Below are 25,434 nucleotides of genomic sequence, written 5' to 3' on the forward strand. Positions count from 1 at the left end.
TAATGACTTGATTTGGCCTGGTTGGATGCATGGATGGATGGATAGTTGAATGGGTGCATGTTGCTGTGTTTGACATAGGACAACCTGTTTTTCCCCTGATATAGTGACTAATTGGATGAAATATAAAACCCAGACTGACATAAGAGCATCTATAAATAGATGATAGCAAATTCTTGAAACCCCAAGGGCACTTAAAAGCATCAGCACATGTTCACTGAGAGGTTTTATATTGCATACACTATTGTTCAAAAGTTTGGAATAATGAAGATTTGTTTAATGTTTTTGAAAGAAGTCTCTTATGCTCACCAAGGCTGCATGTATTTGATAAAAAATACAGAAAAACAGTCATATTTTTAAATATTTTTACAGTTTAAAATGTATTCCTTTTTTACAGTATAGTTTATTCTTGTGGTGACAAAGCAGAATTTTCAGCAGTCATTACTCATTCTTCAGTGTCACATGATCCGTTTTCATTTTTGTGATTTTAACATTTAAACAAAACGTTCTGGTGCACTCTGACAAGAAAATAGAAGGAAAATACAACATTTCCTACAAAAAAAACATTGACACTAGGGCTGGGTATTAACACATATTTTACAATTCGATTTGAGTTTTGATTTCGATTCACAAGCTTGCAATTTGATTTTTTTTACATTTTTTTATTTTTTATTATTTGATACAGGTTCAGTACATGGTAAATTTCCTCAAAGAAAAAATCTCTCTCAATTAATGCTGTAAACTATTAAGGGAACCCCAGATATCATAATATTAAAGGTTAAAATTAACGATACCACTTTACAATAAGGTTTCATTTGTTAACTTTTAACTTGTCATGAACTGTGAATGAACAATACTTCTACAGCATTTATAATCTTAGTTAATGTTCATTTCTACATTTACTAATACATTATTAAAATCAAAAGTTGTATTTGTTAACATTAGTTAATGCACTGTGAACTAACATGAACAAACAATGAATGACTGTATTTTTATTAACTAGCATTAACAAAGATTATTAATTACTGTAACAAATCTATTGCTCACTGTTAATTCATGTTAGTTATTACATTAACTAATGTTAACAAACGATACCTTATTGTAAAATTTTACCAAATTAACTGATTTATAGGCTACTTGCATTTAAATTACACAAAAGGAAGTTTTATAATAACGTAATAATGTTTCTATTCATTTTTTATATATAAACATTTAAATTGTGGCTGTAATAAAATGGATTTATTCAAACATACATTAAATATTGAAGAACAGGTTAAGTAAAAAAATACAATGAATATGCAATATAGTGCATATATTTAGTAAAATGCTCCTCTAAGTAAATTTTTCTAGCTGACTAATGAGTTTTTTGGACATTGAATGGCTTTTCTGAGGTTTAATTGACGTCTTTCTGGTTGAAGCATTGATTGAGTGATTACATAAGACATACATTCATTTAATTGTACTGTTTCTTTCAAAATACTTTCTGATGTTCAAACATGTTTATTTCGTGCTATAACTAGTAAAGCGCAAGAGATGATCGTTCACTCGTGCTTGAACTGAGGCACTAGAGCGATCTATCATGATACGTTAAAGAGCATAAAAATATCTCGACAGCTCGAGATATTTATTGCGCCTCAGATATTTCACAATATTAGTGTATTTTTGACCAAATAAATGCAGCCTTGGCGAGCATTAGAGACTTCTTTTAAAAGCAGTTCAAAAAAATCGTAATTAGATTTGACTTTCGACTGGTAGTGAATGTGTCACAAAGTAATTCTATATGCAGAGGGATTGATTCATTTATTCATATTTGAATGTCTGTCTCCATATTTCCATAAACACCATTATTTTGTGACAAGCAAACTGGAAACGGGATGGTTGATATAGTCGAGTTAACGGTGTTACTGTGTTGTGGTGGTCCCAAAGGAATTGATGGGCCCGCTGCCTTCCAGGATGAGGGTCAGGAGCTGGGCAACCAGATTCAGATCCTGACAGTGGGCCACTCACCTGCCCAGGAGAGCGAGGCAGAGGGCCAGGGTGAGGCAGTGGGCAACACACAGTCACAGGGCAAACAGGACCTACGGGTCACCATGCTGAAGAAAGGTACACCAGCGATAGTCCTCGGAGTAACACAAACGAGAGTGGAGAGAGAGACGGATGGAGAGGCCATTATGATCATGACGACTAAGCCATGCACATTCGCTAATTGTTCTCCTAACATGCAAAAAAAACATGTTCTTGTAATATCATCATATGGCGACTAACACTTTAAGATCTACTTACATGCTATAGCATTTATATTCAGTGTCTGCCTCTCTCTCCTCCTTCTGTGACATTTTTAGATTAGATCATGTCTTTACTGTCTGCATGACATTTTAGAGCTGGTTTGAGCCGAACTGGACTGTGGACAATCATTTGCATCTCTTTTTCTGCTAATTTGTTGAACAGACTAAAAGTGAATAGTTTTTTTACCAAAATGTTCTCTGTTTATTGCGTCTACTGGCGAATTTCATGCCATATGCTCTTTTGGCATTAGAGTGCAGTTATTTACAGTGTTGTTTGCAGTGCATAATGCCTCCATGTTTGCTTCATGCCTGCTGCTGTTCTCTCCTCATGTTCTGTTATCAACGCATTATTTGATTAGCACCTCAAAAAAAATTTCTTGTTCGAAGGAATCTCCAGTAGCATGAACTTCGATGAAGAGGAGGATGAAGACGATTTGGTCAGCTCCAGTTCATCTCAGCTCAACAGCAACACAAGACCTGGCTCTGCCACCAGCAAAAAGTCCAGCAAGGTAGCATTTCTCTGCTTATTTAGAAGTGTTCTTTAATGTCTTCAGTAAATTAAGTTGTTTTTTCAGTTTTACACAATGTGAACTATAGATGCAGACAGCAAGGAGGCATGGAGGGAAACAAATCATGGTAACCATAGTTACCAATTCATTGCTCTGAGGCGAATAAAGAGAAATATTTATGTTCACTTTCTAGGCACGTGCCTATGCTCGCACGTCCAGGATGGCCCAATTACAATGAGGACAAATAACATTTTTGTATTATTATTATTGTTTCATTCTAATGCTAAAACTCTGTAAGACAATTACTTTGTAAAATAAAACATTTAAAATCACTGTCGGGCAGAAACTTCGCATCTCCATATTTACACATGAGACATGGGCAAAACCACTGGAAGGCAAGCCTGCAACCTTTAGCCAAAAAAGCTTAATGGCTTTGGTGGCACGCAGTGAAGGAGACAAGAGGCTGTTTTCTTTAAGAGAAGGATAGGGAATGTCGCGACAGGTAGGACTCATATATGGCATTACCACCAGCAAATGTGTAGTAGTATTTAATAATAGGCGTTGTGTAAAATTCACTGTAAAATTTTCAATTTAAAAACTTTTCAACTTAAAAAGTTTTCGTGCTGCCTTAATTTTACGTTTAGTCAACTTGAAATGTGAAGTTGTACTAAGTGACAACTTGGATATTTGAGTTGACTAAACTTAAAATTTTAAGGCGGCACGAACACTTACATTTTTAAGTTGAAACATGTTTTTACAGTGTTTAGTGATATTGCATATTTTCTAGAGACAATATCAAAACAATAACAAAAACAATATCAATGTTTTCTTTCTTTAGCTTTCAGATTTTTTTCAATTATAAGACTTGAATGACTATTAGTGCCATGCACTATTTTTTTGTTCACATTTTAATGAATAAAGAGAAAATTAACAATTTAATTATAAATATTGTATTATATTGTTGTTTAATGAAAAAATAAATAAAATAATGTGTTCTCTTTATGGCTTCAAGGTTTCAGCAAATTAATTAGACTTGAATTGTAATGATTTATGACTGCTGTGCATGCCTAATAATGATATAACACTTTAAAATGAATGAAGGTAACAAAATGCAAAGAGTTTAATTTAAAAAAAAGTATTCTTTCAGTGGCTATAAGATTTCCACAATTAAATTACATTTTTAATGACTAATATCACTGCTATGTATGCTCAATAAAGCTGTTTTTTAATGAACAGATACAAATGTAGTGACCAGTGTGGCGAGCAGGACGAGGCCGAGGGCCGTGAGAGAGCGGCACGAGACCGGTGTGTCGCGCAGATGTCGCTCAGCAGTAATCACGCCACCGGCCTCGAGCCGCTCTCTCACGGCCCTCGGCCTCGTCCTGCTCGCCACAACCAGTAATCTGCAACTAATAGAGCAATTTGTGCTCTTTTTTCCACAGTAAAGCACATTTCACAAACATTGCAGTCCTACTGTACGTTTACTAGAGATATAACACCAAATATAGAACATTATTCACAAGACAAACGCTAATACACAAAGAAACTGTGTAATGTAAACTGTAACTGACTATCATAAAACTCTGAATCAGTGCCATTATATGATAGGATGAGGTGCCTATAACGTGATCCAAGTTAGCCGTTGCGCTAATGGTAAGAGCCACGGACCCTCATATAATAAGACAATCTCTGGACTAGGAAAGCACAAGACATGGGCAGTGTCCAAAAACGTAGGCAGCTGATTTGTTGCCTTATGAGGCAATGACTTAGCAGGCAGCGTATGCGCATTAAGGTACCTTGCGAAACTGATTTCGAACAGACTTCTGAGGCATCGTAATGGTTTAATGATCTACAGCAAAATAGAGAGAGCTTTGGTGAAAATTAAGCAAATATTTAATGACTAAAATAGTAATTTCTCACATGAAATGACATCAAAAGTGAAAAACGTTTACACACAAACTGACCACCAACCTTAAAGGAGCTGTATGTAAGAAATGTATTTCAATTAATCATAAAATAGCTCTGATATGTCACTAGACATTAAGAAATCATGTTCATTTCAAATACTTATATCACTGACAACAGTAGTACGGCCAGGATATTGTCATTTAAAAAGTGAAGTTGCAGCCCTCAACTGATGTTGATGTTGTCATCTTGTGTTTTGGCCTGAAGCACCACCCTCCACCTATCTACCAATCACGAAGTCAGTAGTGTTTCAGCAGTAGTGGTTGCCAGCTCAGCTCTAGTTACCACAGCTGCAGCTACAAACATTCCTGCTGGATCCTGCAGCCTATCTGGCAACCTTGAGTCAGGGGGGAGGGGGAGGGGATACACCGCTCTACAGTAATTTGAAAGTGATTGCAGTACCAGTTTTGGCCACAATCTTACATACGGCTCCTTTAACTTTCAGACGCCATCTTTATTTTTCTTGCTCAACGGTCACAGAATGTGACCAATTTAATACTCCACAGTACTCCATACTGTTAACTCCACAGTAAGTAAATCCACTTCAACAGCTAATTACTCTTTGACAGCGATGCCATCGAAAATATAATGAAATGGCTGCGCGTTTGTTTCTCTGGCGCATAAGGTCTATAAGCAAGTCATGATAGGCCATGATCAATATGCAACTCTCAATTTTTTTTTACAAGGTGAAGGTCAATGCTTGTTCATTCCTGTCTTTTCTGAGATATTTAAATTGAAGGTTGGCTCTTATTTTAAGCAGTCTCTGTGCGTTAGCTCCAAATGTGAACTCCTCAGTTGTGTTACATGTACAGTGCTGACACAAGCAGTCTGTGTTTTGTCATACTAGGATGTATTCTCTTGTGTCTATCTTGGCACAAAGCCTGCAATGCTGGAAATGGAGGGTCATAGTCCTGTTGTTTCCTATGGCAACAGTGAAATGATTACTTTCTTAAAATAACCTGATGGAAACCGTGCCTGTTTGAAGCCCCTTTTCTTGCCAATGTCTCATTGGTGATTTCTCTGTAGTCTGTACAGAGTTTTATAGAAATGTATAATAATTATTACTATAGTTGTATATAGTTTGTTAATTAAACATATTTCTCCCCCGGGTTCACAGACGAGGCTTAAGCTAGTCCCAGACGAAAAGGCATGTTTGAGCCATTTTAACTGAAAGCAACTTGCACTGACATATCTTAAAATATGCCATTCTCAAGATGCACACCAGTAATGTTTTTTTTTTCTAAGGGACATTTATAAAAGCTACTTAAATGCCCTAATTGATCTGTGAATAAGGCCTAATCCTGGCTTAATCTAAACCATGGCTGTGAAACCAGGCCATTATGTATTTTATCTCGCTTTTCGAAATAACATTTAGGAACAATAATGAGAAACACCAGCACGAAATGTTAACATGGGAAACAGGAACTAAAAACACAGGAACTGAACATAGGCACAACAAGACAAAAGAAAATCAAAATAGTGAAAATAGAAACAAGGTAATCATGACAGACTATTTGCACTTTTAAAAATGTACAGTATTTATAAAAAAAAATCATGCAGTGTGACAAGTAAAGAGAAATGCATAAAAACAAATATTATTAACACAGTAAACTTGAAAGACATAGTGATCACTTTTTACTTTTGCATATACATACATTTTAACTTGCAGTATTAATGTTGAGGATGTTATTTGTCAGCTCTCCAAGATATTTCAGTAAACTTTAGTTATCGAGTCTAAATGTGTCTGTTATTTATTTGAGTGTAGTGGCTCATCCATGTCTCCTGGGCCTGACCTTGCTAACGTCATTGGGCTGCTTTGTTGCTCTTTAACATTTCAGTTTTAATCCCAGCTGCACTGCTTACATTTCAGACCACAGGGACATTTGATTCATTTACAATGGGGTCCAAACGTCTGAGTGCACTAATGAAAATACCTCTGTTATGCATTTTTATAATTTATTAAAAGCAAGCATATCTGGAGTTCACGTACTTACTGTGAAACATTTGATTAGAAATAAAGCAGAAGTGGACAATTAATTTATTAAATAAATTATAATTTTTTTCAAAAAATTCCAGGGAGATCTCAGACTATATATATATATAAAAACTATAATTAACCGGGAACGATTTCTTTCTGCTTGATCAATGCAAAAGGAGGCAACCTCAGCTTCCACCCCATTGGCCAATGAGCCATCCATCGACGTGGATGACCTGGAGGAGTTCATTCTCAGACCCGCCCCCCAAGGGGTGACTGTGAAATGCAGGATCACACGAGATAAGAAGGGCATGGACAGGGGCATGTACCCCACCTACTACCTCCATCTGGAGAGAGAGGACGGCAAGAAGGTCAGACACACCGAAACACTGATTATTCCCAATTTTTCTAAAGAGTTTTGGCTTATTTGTAATTCATCATTGTTGTGCACCAGCAATCAAGACCTATCAGTGATTCTCCATTCCTCCAATTTGCCAATTTTCAAAGTGCTTGAAATGATTGATTCTGATGGAAGGAACCAAATTTAGCCCACAGGGATATTTAGCTATGACAGTTAATCATAATATTGCTTCCCTGGGCAAATGTTTATCTTAAAAATATCATGGCTAATTGTAAATCACATAAAAACAATGTGTTCTATGCATCTTATTTACCAAATAGAATACATATATATATATATATATATATTAGTTGTTTATGCCATTCCTCAAAATATGGAAACGCTTTCTCAGAATGTTTATATAAGGTCTCTTTCTCTGATGGATCTTTTTGATGTCAGTTTTGTGCTGCTGTTCGGTGCCCAATTAAATTCTGTCACACTTTAGGTTTTCCTTTTAGCTGGGAGGAAGAGAAAGAAGAGCAAAACATCCAATTACCTCATCTCCATCGACCCAACTGACCTATCACGAGGTGGCGAGAGCTTTATTGGCAAACTGAGGTATAGTTAAAGATGATTCATCGTGTCGTGTGATTCATAAGGTAGCGTAACCTAAATCTATGCTGTTCTTGTAGAGATAAGAGAAACGTGTCTCTTTCTAAACATTGGAGAGGGAGCTTTAATGAGTTCATGTGCATGTGTGCACTGCTGAACCTATTTAAAACTGTAATTAGGTTCATTGCTGGTGTGCTGGAGTGTCCTCATTCATATGAGGAGAGAGCAACTGCATGCATGTTGATGTCTGAGTCTCAGTACGGCACTTTTAAAAACAAACTTAATATGAAATATGTTAAAATGCCATCATTCTTATTAGTACAAAAATTGCTTTCATTTTTTTTCTTTTGATTTGGGGGTGAGATATGGATAGACATGGACTTTGGTAGACTCACCCTTTTTCTGTGACAGGATGCAGTCTTAATTGTAAGAGTTTCTTAATAAGCGCAATGTCATCCCCACAGATCAAACCTTATGGGTACCAAGTTTACAGTATATGACAGCGGTCTGAACCCAGTCAAGACCACCTCCAGCCTAGAAGCAGGGAATCTACGACAGGAGCTTGCAGCGATCTGCTATGTGAGTTTGTGAGCATGGTGTTGGTCAGTGGCCAGCAGAGAGCCAGCACCCAGCCCTAAGGGCCACTAGATCTTAGAGCCACGAGCAATGGTGAGCCAAGTCTGACCTCTGCTGGTTGGTTTTGTACATAGCAATACCCCTGATAAAGGGAAAATGGGTTAAAATAATTTATTATTATTATTTAAATTTGATAAATGACAAGTATGTAAACATGGTGGCTAATTTAGATATAAATGATTGTTTGTCTTCTGTTCTACAGGAAACTAATGTTTTAGGGTTCAAGGGGCCTCGAAAGATGAGTGTCATTATTCCTGGAATGAACATGGACCATGAAAGAGTCTCCATCAGGCCTCGAAATGTGAGTGCAGGGCTGTTTAGAATGCATTTGTGTGTATAAATATGAAAAATAAATCAATTTCAATTTCAAAAAATCAATCAGAAGTTGTGATAGTCTTTTAGTCCCTGCCGTGATGAATATCTGAGTGAAACGGCTTCTCGGACAAGAAATATCTAGGGCAGGTCTTGATTTTGTCCATCGGGAATTGATTATTAAGGGCACATGAATAATAATAAAAAAAGATGTTTACAGATAAATCATTTATAATAAATACTGCAATATTTCATTAAAAAAATAGGAACTGTCATTTTGATTTTGACTTTAATGAGCCAGAACCTCAAAAGGGTAAAGGTAGTTCTCAAAATATGGTGACAATCACTTAATTCTAGAAATGAAAAAAATTTCAATATATTTTGTTCAATTTGCCAGGTGCTTAAAATTCTGCAAAATACTTGTATGACATGCGTTTGTTTGTTTGTTTGTTTATTTGTTTATTCATTCACTCAGCATCAGTACTACATCTAACGAGTGCAAAAAATGATTTTTTATAATATGAATAACATAAAAAGAATGTTTTACTGGTGTCATCAATGTGAAATGACTAGCACTATGAAAATACAAAAACCTTTGGAGGAAGAAGGAGAGGCAGTTCAAATGTGCACATGATAATATCATTGAAGACGTTATTATTAATTTGCATTTTACTTAAATCAATTACAGTATTTATGTATCATTTATGTTACATGAGCAGTAAAATATTATGTAATGTCTGTTTTGGGCCAGTGCAGAACAATAGGCAGATGAAACCAATAAATGTTGAGTCGTTGACCTATATATTACATACAGATGTTAGTATTAGCAGCAAAGTTACATGCTCTGATGGAAAGCTAATCCTCCCCCACATCTGTCTATCGCAGGACCATGAGTCTCTACTGGCTCGATGGCAGAACAAAAGCACTGAGAGTGTGATAGAGCTCCACAACAAGACGCCTGTGTGGAACGATGATACTCAATCATATGTGCTCAACTTCCATGGCAGAGTCACACAAGCATCTGTCAAAAACTTTCAGATCATTCATGACAATGACCGTGAGTGAAACAAAAACTTTTTTTTTTTAAAGATAAATTCTACTATATATCTGGAGAAATATATATATATATATATATATATATATATATATATATACACATACTCTAGAGATGGATTTTATTTGTTAATTATTCTGTATTCTCGCTCTTTTCTGCATACAGCGGATTACATTGTGATGCAGTTTGGTCGTGTAGCAGAGGATGTCTTCACAATGGATTACAACTACCCCATGTGTGCCCTGCAGGCGTTTGCTATTGCTCTGTCCAGCTTTGACAGCAAGCTAGCCTGTGAGTAGCCGTGTCTCTCTGCCAGCCACAACCACGAAAGAACCCAGCCAGACTGCTTTACAAGCTGAATCACTGAGTCAAGGGCTGCGGTGAACTCCAAGGCAGCCGAGTCCCTCTCTCAAGATCCTCCTTTTGGAGGCATGAATACGTATAGAGTTTGTGTGTTTGTGTGAATGTGTGTGAGCAAGGTTTGTGTGTGTGTGTGTGAGCGAGGTTTCTGCTTTTTTCTTTTTTTTTAAAAAGGGCATCACAGTTTGGGGAAAGCACAAAGACTTCACAATTCAAGAGCGTGGAAATTATCGGAAGATGGTGCATTCATTTAAATCAACAGTCAAGAAATCTCCTAGTCGCTTTCTTTACTTAACCGACAAGGTAACACTAACATTTTGCTAATGTTAAAATAAGGATCTTTTACAGTAGTACTTTTGTCCCTAAGATTAAAATCAAAAACATAATTTTGCCATGGTCGTAATTCTAAAAAAAATTGTTCACTAACATATTTCTGGATATTTTATTTAATGTCAAATGATTTTCAAATGTGACATTTCTTCAGTTATACATGTCACTTGTGTCATACGTGTCATTTAATATATCGATTCATACTTCACAAGGACTCCAAAGCCAGTACGAAGTATGACAGACTAACATATTTATCCACTATTTATGTATTTATAGATTTCCATACCATCTTCTGCTTATGTCTTACCCCATGCCCATAATTCACTGTGCTTCAAGCACAAAACTTGACCAGGGCGCCTTCACATCTGAGCTTTTGGTGCGGATTCATTACAATTCAACTGATGAATGTGTGACACTTCCACGAAATAGTTCATTATCATTATCAGTTCATGTCGTTCTGCACTTAAACTGCCTCAATTATGCTATTTTAAAGATTCCTAATTTTGTTTTGGAGGTCTCCTGCAATAGGTTTACATAAATCCAGGGTAAAAAAAAAAAAAAAAACTTTAATTTTCTCATAATATGCATTGCAGCATCGCCTCATTTCTCACAGTGTCTGAAATGGTTCAATTCGCCCAACAAAACGCTCATTACCATATTTGAATTTCAGCTCCAGAGGCTTCTTCAGCACTTGTATACATGGTGATATGAATAGTAGGCTAATGATGGCGTCAGTGTTCGCAGGCAGCCAATGAAGACCCTAGACTTGGATAGATGTTGATTACGCAAATTTAGTTCAAACCTACGAAGGTTCGTGCAGAAAGATTGGAATTACTGACGACTCATTTCAGGCAGTTCAGAATCGGTTCTTTCTTTTGGGAGACAACAACTCCATTTATCGTGCATTTTAATATTTGGAACTTTGTAGACCTATTACATTTACGAACAGCTATATTACACACTACATGAAAGGAAATATATGAAAAAGCATAATAGGGGCACTTTAAAACAGTTTATCTACAGTTTTTGAGTGGACATGAGATCCTAAAACAGTTGTAATGTCATTAGAAGCAACCAAAATGAATGGTTCACCAGTAGCTCGAGTGTGAAAGACCCAAATAGTGGCAGAAGTGTGTAGTAAATGTGTATTTTTATGTGAGGGTCAATATCAGGGTAAGTACATTATCATCTCATACTGACCCACTACATCTGTAGGGGAATGTACTGAATGGAGCACTTTATTCAGAGATTAATGGTGGAAAGCTGTAAATATTGTGCCTTTGGATGGGACACTTGTGATGCTTGAAGTTGGTGAGATGATACACTGTTTTCTTCAGACAGTGTTGTTTATCATGCAGCTACTTATAAGCTTCTGTCGTTGTTCTTGAGAACAACCTGTATATTTGCAGTATACTGGGCTGTACATTTCCAGATAGATCAGGTTTAGTTGTCTGCTTGTGGAGTAGATGATTTTCCAGAACAGAGAAACTACTTATTTGACACAATGAAACGAGTATGTTTACATGCACTTTAAAAGTTCGATTTCTGTCGGCCTAATGATCTGCCATGTAAAAACTTTAGTCCAATTGAAATTACACTAGTCGGATTTTTGCAAAGTCAGACTGACAGTCCTTGATAACGTGATTTTAGCTGGATTATAAGTGTGCATCTAAACATGCTTAGAGACAGTTTGTTCAAGTCGTCTATAAAATTTCCTGCTGCATGAAGATACAGTAGTTGTGAAATATGCAGCTGAACAAAGTGTCTGTGGAATTAACACAACTCAAATCATCATCCTTAATTGTACTTTAGCTTGTACACTTGTGTCTTTGCTAAACAATGCTGATGAATGAAGAAGGGAAATAAGTGAAGTTGTATTATCAGTGTGGCAATTTAACTGACAAAATCCAAAATCCAGTTGTACCAACTGCCCTTAAAGCCAAATTATAAAGCATTGTAGAAGTCTTCAGATGGCCACACTGATTTACTAGCTCTGCTCCATTACGCATTAGCATGCCTTGTAGTTGATTTTTATCATGCCATTTTTCATTCCAGTTGAATGTCACAACAAAGTCTTGGAAATTGGATAAATCAAAAAATGTTGGTCATTGAGTAAAATATAATAACATAATCCTATAATTTTATTCTCTGTTGAGTGCCCTTTCAAGTTGATTGTCTATCAAACAGGTGGAAAAAAACTTCTTAATTTCACAGTGCAGTGCATTTTAAGTTAAAAATCATCTACTAATATTTAGAATGTTTGTATGTCTTATCAATCCAAAATAAAGGCAAGAAATGTGCTGCAAATGGCATACCTTTTTTGTTACTATAAATAATGTTGTGGCTTCAGACATCACATTTTGAAATATATATCTTTCCCTCCAGAAAAGTATTTTTACTGTTACTTTTTTAGATAAGAATATAAAGTGTATATTAAATTCTTTGGCCAAATGGCAAAGAAATATGTGTAAGTTATTAAAGTTTGTTTTTTAACTGCCTCGTGATACCATTCCAGCACTTTCTATACTTTATGTAATGCTCTAACAGTTTTGGGTTTGCTCTAAATACACTGAAAATTAATGTGTTTTTCTGCTATTTTTTATATGTTTGAAAAAATCTCACCACTCTTGTGTTAAAGTGATAACGTATAACTGTTATGTCACACTGTTTTGTAAAATGTGTACATTGGTCAATATACAGTGTTTGTACTCAAGATATGAAAAAAATAAATCTGAACGTGAATTTTCGCATCTCAAATATTTAAGATTAAATCATTTTATTTGCTGTACTTCAATGCTCATGAAATAATGTCCATACAAGCATTTTGTTCAAACTTTTTATTGGCAAAGATTTTCTTTGGAGAAAAAAAGGTCTTAAAAGTGTTTATTATAACATAACATACTCTGAAAAATGTTCTTTTGAAACATTTTATAGAAACTTTACATTTTATTTTACTAGACAAGCCTAATGATTACAGAGAAACTCAAAGTAATAGTTCACTTAAAAATAAAATAATTCTGTCATCATTTACTCACCCTCAAGTTGTTCCAAACCTGTATGAATTTCTTTCTTCTGCTGAACACAAAAGAAGATATTTTGAAGAATGTCAGTAACCAAACATTTGTATATGTTTTTTTTCTTTTTTTTTCTTACTATGGAAGTCAATGGGATCCATCAACTGTCTGGTTACAGACATTCTTCAAAATATATTCCTGTGTTTAGCAGAAGAAAGAAAACAATTTGAGGGTGAGTAAATGACAGAATTTTCATTTTTAAATGAACTATTCCTTTAAGCCTCCTTAAGCAAAGTGAGAAAGATTCACAGTAAGGTATGTTTATATAGAGGTCTAGAGGGTAACTAAACAGAACACCATTGTTTTATTTTGACTGGCGGGTCACTTCTTCACCTCTTGTTTCTTGTGACGCATTCTAAGAGTCCCAGAGGCTTGATCTTTGGGAGACTCCGACCTATTGGAGATGACGGTTACTTCAGGTTGGTATGATTGTAGGAAGTCAAGGAGGTCTACCTCCTGTTCCTCGGGATCACATTCCACATCATCATTAAATCCCAGGCTCTCAGCTTCCATCAGTGGGTCCTCCTCCTTCTCTTCCATCTCACCCTCCCTTTCTTCATTACTTTGATCTCCCTCCTCTTCATCACCATTTTCTTCCTCTTCACAGTCTTCCTCACTAGTTTCTTCCTCTTCATTCCCCTCCTCTTCTTCTCTTTCATGTTCTTCTTCCTCCTCTTTCTCATATTTGCAGCCAACAGCGCCACCCTTTGGATAATGGAAAACGTGTCTGTGATCACTGAAAGTGATTTGTCGTCTTTTGCTTGGTTTCTGTTTCTCTTCTCCTTCACTTGGGCACTCTAGTCTGTCATCATCCTCATCGATTCCTTTAGGAAGGCAGGGCTGGTCCTCTCCAACATCTTCCTCATCTTCCTCCTCCTCCTCGTCATCTTCATCATCTTCCTCTTCATCTTCCTCATCATCTTTGTCGTCCTCTTCTTTTTCTCCTTCATTACTCTCCATGTTCACCTCCTCGTTACTACCTGCATCATCAGCAAGCTCATCCTCCTCTTCTTTCTCCATTCTTTCAGCAAGCTCCTCAGCTGTGGGTATGGCTTGGTCTGGCTCTTCTAGTATAACACTAGGAAATCTGCACCTGCGGGAGGTCATGTCAAACTCTGGGTAGGTCTCATCTGGATATCCTTGGGAAGCAGTGAATAAAATTAGACGCAAAATTCAAGGAACGATCAATTGAAACAGCAGCAGACCCAACATAAAACCTTGAGGTATACCTTCCCAGTCTGCAGTATAGGGCGCCTCCTCAGCCTCCTCCTCTGGCGTGGCTCCCTCTCGCAACTGTCTCTCCTTCATCATTTGAGTGATCTCCTTCAACTGTTTGAGCTTTCTCTCCTCACGCCTCCGTGTGCCCCGGCGTGACCTGAAATCAAAACAAGTCAGAGACTACATTAAAACACAAATCACAACCACCGTTAAAACATACCCACATTTCAAATAATAATCATGAAGCAAAATTGTACTTTATTGGATCTAAAATGTGCAAGAAGTATGTTCTGTGAATATACAAATACAATTTGGTAGATGCTTTTAATAGGGCTGGGTATTGACACAAATTTCACAATTCGATTCGATTCACAAGCTTGCAATTCGTTTCGATACGATTCGATATTGATTATTTTGGATATCAGGTATAATACATGGCAAATTTTCTCAAGGAAAACAAATCTCTTAACTAAACTATGGGAGTCAGTTGTAGCCTACTAGGCTTCATTAGCCTACTATAATATTGAAGGTAAAAATGAACTGATTTGTATACAAACACTTAAATTACACTTTTATTTATTTTTATAATAATAAAGTTACATGAAATATAAACATTTAAATGGTGGCTGTCATAAAAACTATTCAAACATGCATTAAATATTGAAGAACATTAAAAATGATAATGAATATGTAATATAGTGCATATATTTAGCAAAATGCTCCTCCCTAGAGTTAATTTTTCTAGCTGACTAACGAGTTTATGGTTTTTTGAGGTAAATGTGACGTTACATGACATTGTTTACAAGGTGTTTTAATGACGTCTTTCCACGGTTGAAACACTGATTGAGCGATTCCATGTGACATGATACGGATTTCGATAAGTTGTACTCTATCTAACACACTTTCAGATGCTCATTCATGTTTATTTCGCGCTGTAACTGGTATTATTAAAGTTAAATTAGAGTTATTATTAAATTATTAAACTGGTATAATGTGCATTCCCTGCTAGCACCAAGCTCTACTGACTGAGCAACATTTGTTTTTGTATTAAAAAAAATTATATAATATTTTCATGTAATTTAAAAGATGGTAGTCAGCTACAGCTAAAACAGTAGCTGAAGGATAATCACAGACGAATAAGGCTGTGAATTTGCTCTTTTCCTTCCATTTCAGAGTGTCATGCAAATCACGTCAGTGCATTGTCAGCTCTTTGATCAAAAAGATGATGGATGGTGGAAGGAGAGAAATATGATCTGTATACCTGGCAGATGGGTGGACAACTTTAGATATTCTCTTTTCTCTGACTTTTTCACTCATTCTGGCCTGGAGCTGCACCAGCTGACAAGTAGCTGTCAGGGAGACAATTGAATGAGGTTTAGAATCATGTTAGATACAGAGATTCACTCAAATGTGGCCGCCACACTTCTGCAGTCTCATTGTGGCATGTGCCAAAAACTGGGATGCAAGAGAATGAGAAATATTTTACACAAACTTTAAAAGCAAAATCTTTATTTATTTTTTCTAGACTCCACAGAATTAGTAAGAATAGTTTGATCATTTTATACACATGCTGGTACAGGGAGAGAGTGCTGTGCTGATGCTCTATCGGTTACTCCCTCCACCCTTTGGCATCCATTTTATGAATAGAGCTAAACCTCTTACTACTGATCCAAAAGACATGCAGTTAATTGGTGTTAGGAGCTGCTAGGCTTATAAAACATTACTTCTGATTGCTAATCCGGGTCGAATGAAAGGGAGAGAACAAAGCTTAGACAGGATCTTAATCTACCTTATCTGGAGTTGCATGTCGTTAAGCTACTGATATGTTGAGAATGCATGTAATGAATAAACAGACATGTGGTTTAAAAAGGGTCACAACTTGACAATATACGGTGCTGCTATTAAGACGATCTAGCATCTTTGATAGGTATATAAAGTTGTCCAACTAGAGTTGATGCATATGCAAACTCACGCATCTCTTCTAACGTGCATTCTGACTGCAGCATAGGGAATCTGCACTCTTGTTGATGAGGTTTGTCCTTAGAGGTCAGCTGTTGAAAGATCAAGGTAAATTACACTGATTTTGCTACTCATAACCACATTAAAAAAATAATGGCAAAAAAATGTATCATGGTTTCCACAAAAATATTAAGCAGCACAACAGTTTTCAGCACTGATGATAAGAATGATTTCTGAAGGATCATGTTACACTGAAGACTGGGGTAATGGCTGCTGAAAATTCAGCGTGGCCATCACAGAAATAAATTACATGTTCAAATATATTAAAGGTGCAGAGTTGTTTCCCCCGCCTCTTCAGACTCGATGCTCACGCTGGTTGCCAGATTGAGGACAAGCAACAGGAATGAGCGCATGCGACAATGGTAGGCAACAAGCCTTACACTGCAAGTTGATGAGTTGATTTATCCATGTTTTTTTATATGCCTCTGGTCACAGAGCTTTTTAGATGGACGCCGAGGCTTTTTAGGTCGCATACAATCTGCGATCTCTGACCCAGTTAATTTGCCTGATTCCATGGCTGCAAAATGCTGTGTTCTCCACCAACTGGCAACCCGTGGTGTCAAAATACTATTGGATAAATTGGCAATGGGTGAGATCACACAGACCAAAACAAAAACAGACATTCTGACACACATTTAAAATTTCTAATTACTCTACCATTCAGAAGAGCAGAGCGGCACATATGATAGTGTGTACTGTGTATATTAAAGCACCTGTTAGATCTTTATTCCAGGGGAACTATTATTACAGGATAGCTGCTGAACACAGCAGATGTCCAAATGGCTTCTGATAAGACTCACCTTGACGAACAGATAGATGATATAAAGGAAAATTCCAAAGCCATAGACAGGGATGACCTGGCCCAGCAGATTCGGCTTGCGAACACCCTTGACTCTGGCAATTGCCTCAGGATTGTAATGCTCGATGTAATGAGAGTCAGTGTCCCAGTGATCATGATCTTCAGGGAATGAATGTCTGTGTCGTGAGGGAGGAAAATGCCCTGGCCCAACTTCAAAGCAAAAATAAAATAAAATAAATATATATAATCATTTACAGAGACTGCACTCAAAAAGAGCAATTTCTAGTCAGTGAAACATAATTGTTTTAACATGCAGTATAATAATTTATATATTTTTTCAGACAATTTAAAAAAAAACATGATTGTAGGAACCATGATTAATCAATGTCCTTCCAGTACAAACATTTACCATTGTAACTTCAGTAAAAATAAATAAATAAACCGAAATTAAACAAATTGACAAAGATTCTGAAAGCTCCTTATTGGCTAACGCTTTGATGAATGATCTCATAAAGGCATTAAATATTATAATATTTAATGACTGTCACTATGGTTACCGTGCTAAAGTGTCAAAGATGTCATAAGGAATTAATTAGGATAGATTTGTTGTGGAAATGACATTGGGAAAGTGATCCTCACATTATGAATCCACACACGGGGAGGAGGAGGTTGAGGTTTAACGGGACCTGAGCACAAAGATCACAGGGATGGTCAAATCAGCGCTGAAATTACTGAAACAGTCAATGAGGGGTGAAGGATTATATTTATGTCTCACGATCATCATCTTACCATTCGACTGCACTGTTTCTTTCTTCACTCTGGGCAAAAATAATTTGGGTAGGAATAAAGACATGCAAAGGACGATGCAAGAGACGAAGGTGATCTTCTGACATGTTGAAACAGCCATATCGATACGTGAGAGGAAAAATATGATGTAGATCAAATGGTGACAAGCGTCAACATCACGACATCACTTTTACGAAATTTCCTGTTGATTCGCTGAAGCGGAAATGACTGAAAACATTAATCCGACATCCGGTTGAGATTAGACTGACGACTCATTAAATCAGCTCACTCAGAATCATCAATCGCATTCGTGACCAGTTATTAACCTGTTTTATGAGATGATTTAGTCTTTCGCTCTTTATTGTATTTTTTTTTTCGCTTTCTTTACATGAATACGGGGGATTTGTCCGTAAAAATATTTAAAAATTGAATTTCACAAATGTAATGTTGTTGGTGTTCATCTTGTTGTTATTCACCTGTTTGTCCGGTAGATGGCAGTACTGTAATGATTTTAGCGCTCATGAGGACTCATCAAAAGCCTCCTACACATGAGGGAATTCATAGAACCTTTTGGTTGTGGACTATCTCCCTATGACATACATTCTAGTTTGTAATTCAATTAATAATAAAACAATTCATTTTATTTTGTATAAAATTAAAATGTATTTCCTAAAGTGTAACAGAAAACATTAAATGTCACCACCTATTATTGAGCTAACAATGATCTACTGATGCATTTCCGCCAGAACAATCTGATAATCAGACCATATCAGCATACAGTAATATCAACAGTTTTACTGACTTACCCCATATATATATATATATATATATAGAGAGAGAGAGAGAGAGATATAGATAGATAGATAGATAGATAGATAGATAGATAGATAGATAGATAGATTTATCTAATTTAATTAGATGTATTAATAAGATATGTAAAATATTATCAGTATCTAATTCTATCCTAGTTCCTTTTCCCTGCTATTTATGTAGAACCAGTCATGAAAAGGCTACACAGTCATTTCCATTTTTATGTTAATCTGTTCTGTGTTTTTAAAATAATCCGTTCGTGGCGTTCTCTAAGACCTTTGAGCGCATAACATGCGCACCTTAATGTGAAAATACCTTGTTGCTAAGCTAAATAAATATTCATAATTCATTTACATTTTCAGTAATTCCTAATTAAAGTTTTGACTTTTACCACATGCAGCTTTAATGAGCTCGTGGAAAAAGCATTTCCAGTTTTCAAAGGACTAGAGGAAATTGGAAAAGTGAATTGGTCCTTAAGTTTGGCATGGGGATGTAATGTGAGTCTGTGTGTGAGTGTGTGTGTGTGTGTGCTGATATTTCCTGCACAGCTCAAACTCTTCCTCGAGGCCAGCTCATCTTTTATCTGTTTACTGAGCTGCTCTGTTATCAACGTTTTAACAACCTAATTATTCTTCATTAGGCTCAATTTAAGTACCACGGATGCACTGCCACATAAGTCGCACTGTGTCTGACACCTCACACGAGGCCTGTGCATAGTTATTTTTTCAAAATAAATCAAATGATTTTGTCTGCTTTTCTATGAAAGTCTTAGTCCTCGTATTGTTTATGCTAACAGGAAAACATGCCATTGACTCTTATGAAATGCTTGTGCCCCTTCCTGTCGTGTGAGCAATAGATTCACATACATGGCAATCAACACACCTTCACCAAACAAAATTGCTTTCAGAAATAGCAATCGTTTTCTTTCTCTATATTCATGCAAGTGATTTGTTGTGCAATGTCACCTTACTCAGTGGTGGCGGACCAGGTTCGCATCGAACCCCTTTTCGATCTCTCTCTCTCTTTCTGGCTTTGTCTAAATCAGTCAATTTATTTCCAAATTGCAAGTTGAGTGCGGGAGCAAGGGCTTCTTTCACTGCTGGGGTGAAATATTAAATCAATGCACACTCCCATATGTCGAGTGGGCTTTAATTTTTTTTATTTAATATTGATGGGAATGAAGCTGGCTTTGAGTGTCATGAAGGACATACTGTTGCAAATCCAGGGGCCTTTATATTCATGAAGGAGAGACAGTGATGGTGAGTGAATGTGCTGGATTAATGCGGACCTGAGGAAGCTTGGCGGTGTGGGCCAGGCCTTGAGACGCTGGCCAGTTGTCATCCTTCATTTATTATCATGAGGAGAGCAGGGCCGCAAATATGAGGCTTTGAATAATCTGGAGCGGTTCTGGAACTGATATATTGTCAGATGAATGCTCACAAGAAGATTAAGAATCCGAGTTAAAATGCTTGCCAGACCTTCGACCGGTCTTCTTATTGTGGAATGGGGAAGCGTGTGAGTGTTTACGAGTAAAACATAACTGGACAGTACTGCGAACGTGCTGATGATGTACAGTATTATGCGGTGAAGAAAGGAAGCAGATGGGGATCCTGATTAAGGCTGAAACGCAGTGTAAATGGTAATCTGATCTGTAGTGTCGTGCCTGTGAAAGCAGCTTGGGTTTTGGCCAGACAGCACTGATGTCCTATCCCAGCACAAGACGTCACTTTACTCGCTGCTGCACCCCTGACTCAGACAGAGGGTGAAGGGTCAAAGGTCAAAATGCATGAATGATTGTTAGCAATATATTGTTTTGTGAACTGTATCCTCCAATGATCATAACATTTTTAAAGCACCCGAGTAAAGAAGAGATCAGTCCAGGTTCATTTATATTATTAGGTATGATGTTAATGGAAGGTGGAAATATGTTCTCATGACAATATTAATTTTATTTTAAATGTTGTCATTTTATACATTAATCACAATATTTGTATTGTTTTGTGCTTAAATGTTTTTTTAATACTATTTGGGGTTGGTAAGTAAAAACAGTAAAAAAATATAGTAAAAACAGTAATATTGTGAAATATTATTACAATTTAAAATAACTTAATATATATAAGATATGATAATATATATATAAGAATGATTTCTGAAGGGTCATGTGACACCAAAGATTGAGGTAATGATTTTAACATGAAATTTATTCTTGTGATGGCAAAGCTGAATTCTCAGCATCATTACCTTAGTCTTTAGTGTCACATGACCCTTCAAAAATCATTCTTATGCAAGATTTGGTGCCCAAGAAACATATTTTATGATTATCACAGTTGAAAACAGTTGTTCTGCTTAAGATTTGTGTGGAAATGTGATTTCCCCCCCAGCATTCTTTCATGAATAGAAATTTCAAAGGAACAACATTCCTTTGAAATATAAACATTTGTAAGATTATAAATGTATTTACAGTCACTTTTGATTCATTTAATGCTGAACAAAATTAATTTCTTAAAAAAGAAAAAAAATTTTTTTTCCAAAATTCATTGGAATAAAAATGACATTGATCTAGCCACGGTCTCCCTTATATTGCCCCAGTGGAATTCAGATATTTGCGAGTGCCTGCATACACTACAAACATTATTCAAGGAGGAAAAGAAATATACTAATTACCACAGCTAGTGCTGCATTTGCATTGAAATTGCTGTTTATGAAGCCAGTGTCAGTTTTCATTAAACTGCTTAGTGACAAACTACATACAGTCTATGGCACAAATGTCAGTGTATTAAAACAGTGGTGCAAATTCCTCCCAGCAAGGTAATTATGTGCCCGGCCTATCGTTTTAAAGGTAAGCCATAACCGATTGTGTTTTCACACAGGCAACAAGCAATTGATTGGCTTTGTTTGACATCTAGAGTTGTTTGCCAGTGCGCTGCATCTTTGTTGTGGACGCTGTATGTGGTGGAGACAGTGTGGGCAGGCGGAGAGGGCCACTGTGAGGGTGGAGAAGGTGCAGAGGTTCAGCTGATAGAAGCTTTGATCTCAAACAGCAGGGGGGAAATGACATTATTTAAGGTGCCTCACCAGCACGACACTGCAGCACAGCGAGAGATGCTCTGTGAAATTGCAGGTTCAGTTGCACATGGTTGAAATGCCAGACACACACACACTTGTGCATAAATACACAGACAAGCATATTAGCAGAAAAGCCAGCCACAGGCGAGTCGGCATCACAAGCGCACACATGCCTCACTGTGAGGAATGTAAATGCTTCAAATACATGTGGACCCTTCAAGTGTGACAGAGAGCAGTTTGTTTTTACACGGGCTCACTCAGAGTGGATGCCTGGCCATGAATTCAGAAGATTAGGACAGATGAAAGAGAATTCAGACTTGGAAAAAGTTTAGACTGGATATTTATTTAGTTTGCCACTGTAATGACAATCATAACATCAGCATAATATATTCATTTAGTACAGGTAACAATGACCAACCCCAGGTATGAATCCAGGAACTTAAACAAACCAAATGATCTAGCATGGAATGGCATTTTTCATATCCCATGATTCCCATTACAGGTTTAATGGATAAAATATCCATTTTAGGCAAGCAATTGATAGTTTTCCCTGTGTGCTCAGGTCCCTGATCACATCATGTCTGATAGAAATATAACAGAACAAGCACCAGTACCCTAAGTATTACTGATTGTTTTTTCAAATATATTTGCTGGATCGTCTTGCTCTTAAATCATGGAGCAATGTTAAATAAAATGACAGAAATTAAATTGCTATAAAAACGCCAAAAGGTCAAAAGATGATTAAACAACAACAACAACAACAACAAACTTTACTTTGGACAAAGTCTCCGTTTTCAAATTTTGTCAGTTTTATACCGAAATTCATCTCGTCTGTAAACACTTGCGTTACCAAGGCAACGACTGACGCTTTTGTATTACATTCCAGAGCTGCCTGGCCTGGATCGGCACGGAATGGAATGGAACGGTTACAAAATGAGAACCGTTCAGTCCGACGGTGGAAAAGCGGCTTTTGGATACTAAACAAAGTCTCCGTTTTCAAATTTGGTCAGTTTTATTACGAAATTCAAACAATACCGTTTGGTGGTTTTCCCGCGGAATTGGGCTTCTTTTACACTGTTGTCAATGTCGCGAGTTTTTGTACCCTCGGAACGCAATGTGTAGCCTTACCCTCCGGAGAGACTTTTACTGGGGGACACGACCCTCCCAGAACCTGTTGTGGGCAAGTTTTGTATGTGCTATTTTTGATTAGCTGCAATTGGACGGCTTTTGTTGTGCAGCAGAGACCTGAGTGTCTCCATGACAGATAGTGCCTCAGTTCAAGGCACACGAGATGAATGGATCATCTCTTCATCTTCATCTTCTAGTTACAGCACGAAATAAACACGAATGAACATCTGAAGGTATGTTATAACGGTACAACTTACTGAAATTGATCATGGCTCATGTAATAGCTCAATCAATGTTTCAACTGAGGAAAGTCGTCAATAAAACAGCTTATGTCACAAGGTTACATTTACCTCAGTCAGGACCATAGCATTTTAGAAAAATTAACTGTAGTAATGGGGAGCATTTAGCAAATGTTTTTATTACATTCATTCTATTTTTACTTTTACCATTAAAAAGTCATTATTATAACATTATTATAAAAATGGCTTTATATGCAATTGTATACAAACGAGTTGTTAATTTTAACCTTTATGTAATGGACCAGACAGTGTTCCCATAGTTTACAGCATTAGTTGAGACAGATTTACTTTTTTAGTCTGCTCTTCTGACAAAGCTATCAGATGGCTTCAGTCTTCGATGGTCAGTATGAATTGTCATTGTATGTTGACAATTTCACATTTTTGGCTAAATGTTTGTGAGAGATCATTTCTGCTGTAAACACATGATAGGAAAGTGAACAGTGTTTGTTGCACAAGCTCTGTCCTGTGGATGTCCTCCTTTTCTGACTGAGCAACTCAAGGCAGTTTTAATGTGCAATATAAATCAAATACAGATCGTAAGTCCCTCTGTCTTGAACATATGGCTTTACATAAGATACTCACTTTATGGCTTTCTGATGTAAAAGCTCTATTCCTGCATGCATACTGTTTGGTGTTTAATTAATAAATAGAACAGGACATGATTGCTTTGGCATTAAAAGTTTACAACGTACATAGAAAGTGAATTTCTGCATGAATCAGATGAGTGTGTGATACACATACTACACATACTGAACAAGCAAATGTATTAAAACCATAAAAGTAAAAGAATCACATTTTGTTTTTGTTTAAAATAGAGGTCACGATTCTCCCATGAATCTGAATAGACATTTGAACAAAAAAATAAATAAAATAAAAATATAAAAACAATGAATAATAATTTAAAAGATAGGCTATTTTATTAAATTTAATTAAATTGTCGCCACCTTCTGGTGGAATGATGTAATGATACAACCTTTATTTTCAGTGTCAAGTACTTTGAAAAGGTGATTCTCTCTATTTTGTTCGCTACCCTATCAGTGTTTATATCCAAACTATAAACTTTTATCCCAGTACTTCCGTGATAATTTGAATTGTTGTAATAGAGAAATAATGATACTGTGTGGTTGAAAAGACTGTTTGTGAAGCTGTTTCATACATTAAAACTGCTCAGCGGCAGCACCAATGCAGATTTGAATGTTCACTGTGATCGTACTTGTCAAAAGTGTAATAGACATAGCCAAAACATTCATTTAGGAATAAGATCATGTGGATGGTTGAATTGAGATTAAGATCTTTTTAACGATTAATCGTGCAGCACTAGTATATGGTGTGGTTCAGTTGTCACACACCTCAGGAGAGCTGATTTGCTTCAGTACCTGATGGATCTCAGTCATCCGAGCCCTTATTTTGAAAGTGACAGAACAGAAAATCATCGATGTGTACCTTGTGTACGGCAGGCACCTTGAATGGCCTTAACCAGCTTTAATAGGTGATAATGATTAGTGCTTCACAAAAAAGAGGGAACGAAATAACGGATAAAAAAGAGAGAGAGAAAGAAGGAGAGAGTGCTTCTTCATGCAATTATTAACAAGTTAACTTTGTAGTGGAGACACTTTATCCCCGAGGACAAACAACCCAAATGTTTGCAAAATATAATTAAGCCGAGGCATCTTTAAATGTCATTGCAGCCTGTGCCATGTTTCAAATTGTTCTGCATCAACAGAATTTAACGAGATGGCGAAGGAATCCATTCCCTGCAAGCATGTGATAAGCCACACATACAGTGGAGCACTTTCATTGATTGCCAAAATAAAGCATTTTGTATGCAAATGGGGGAATGGAGTGGGTAAGCTGATTCAG

General features: G+C 36.6%; 2 protein-coding genes across 6 annotated transcripts in view; one reads left to right on the forward strand and one right to left on the reverse strand.

The window, feature by feature from the left end:
- tub (TUB bipartite transcription factor) overlaps nucleotides 1-13,134 on the forward strand; it is a 97,894-nt gene extending 84,760 nt beyond the window's left edge. For 3 of the 5 annotated variants that reach the window (XM_084109202.1, XM_084109204.1, XM_084109205.1), the window contains 8 exons: nucleotides 1,924-2,100; nucleotides 2,670-2,791; nucleotides 6,911-7,102; nucleotides 7,577-7,689; nucleotides 8,148-8,262; nucleotides 8,522-8,620; nucleotides 9,517-9,688; nucleotides 9,851-10,922. In XM_084109202.1, coding sequence (XP_083965328.1) covers nucleotides 1,924-2,100; nucleotides 2,670-2,791; nucleotides 6,911-7,102; nucleotides 7,577-7,689; nucleotides 8,148-8,262; nucleotides 8,522-8,620; nucleotides 9,517-9,688; nucleotides 9,851-9,984 — 1,124 coding nt within the window. In that variant the 3' untranslated portion in view covers nucleotides 9,985-10,922. Of the gene's footprint in view, nucleotides 1-1,923; nucleotides 2,101-2,669; nucleotides 2,792-6,910; nucleotides 7,103-7,576; nucleotides 7,690-8,147; nucleotides 8,263-8,521; nucleotides 8,621-9,516; nucleotides 9,689-9,850 lie in introns of all 5 variants that reach the window. The other 2 variants (XM_084109203.1, XM_084109206.1) reach the window with 2 other exon arrangements.
- Nucleotides 13,135-13,197: 63 nt separating this feature from the next.
- Nucleotides 13,198-18,501, reverse strand: ric3a (RIC3 acetylcholine receptor chaperone a). Its single transcript, XM_084109207.1, has 6 exons — nucleotides 18,275-18,501; nucleotides 17,487-17,695; nucleotides 16,640-16,718; nucleotides 15,929-16,016; nucleotides 14,679-14,824; nucleotides 13,198-14,588 (listed from the first exon to the last, which is right to left on the reverse strand). Exons 1-6 carry the CDS (start codon nucleotides 18,390-18,392, stop codon nucleotides 13,771-13,773), a joined length of 1,458 nt encoding a protein of 485 aa, XP_083965333.1. The 5' UTR covers nucleotides 18,393-18,501; the 3' UTR covers nucleotides 13,198-13,770.
- Between the last annotated feature and the right edge of the window lie 6,933 nt (nucleotides 18,502-25,434).

The sequence above is a fragment of the Abramis brama genome, assembly GCF_963993115.1.
Source record: "Abramis brama genome assembly, chromosome: 3".
Taxonomy (NCBI): domain Eukaryota; kingdom Metazoa; phylum Chordata; class Actinopteri; order Cypriniformes; family Leuciscidae; genus Abramis; species Abramis brama.

Excerpts from the sequence above, each read along its gene's own strand:
- ric3a (XM_084109207.1), bottom strand. The coding sequence starts at position 18,392 with ATGGCTGTTTCAACATGTCAGAAGATCACCTTCGTCTCTTGCATCGTC. Across the intron at positions 16,017-16,639 it reads ATGCACGTTAGAAGAGATGC|CTACTTGTCAGCTGGTGCAG; the intron begins GTGAGTTTGCAT and ends TCTCCCTGACAG. Across the intron at positions 14,589-14,678 it reads CTATACTGCAGACTGGGAAG|GATATCCAGATGAGACCTAC; the intron begins GTATACCTCAAG and ends CTGCTTCCCAAG.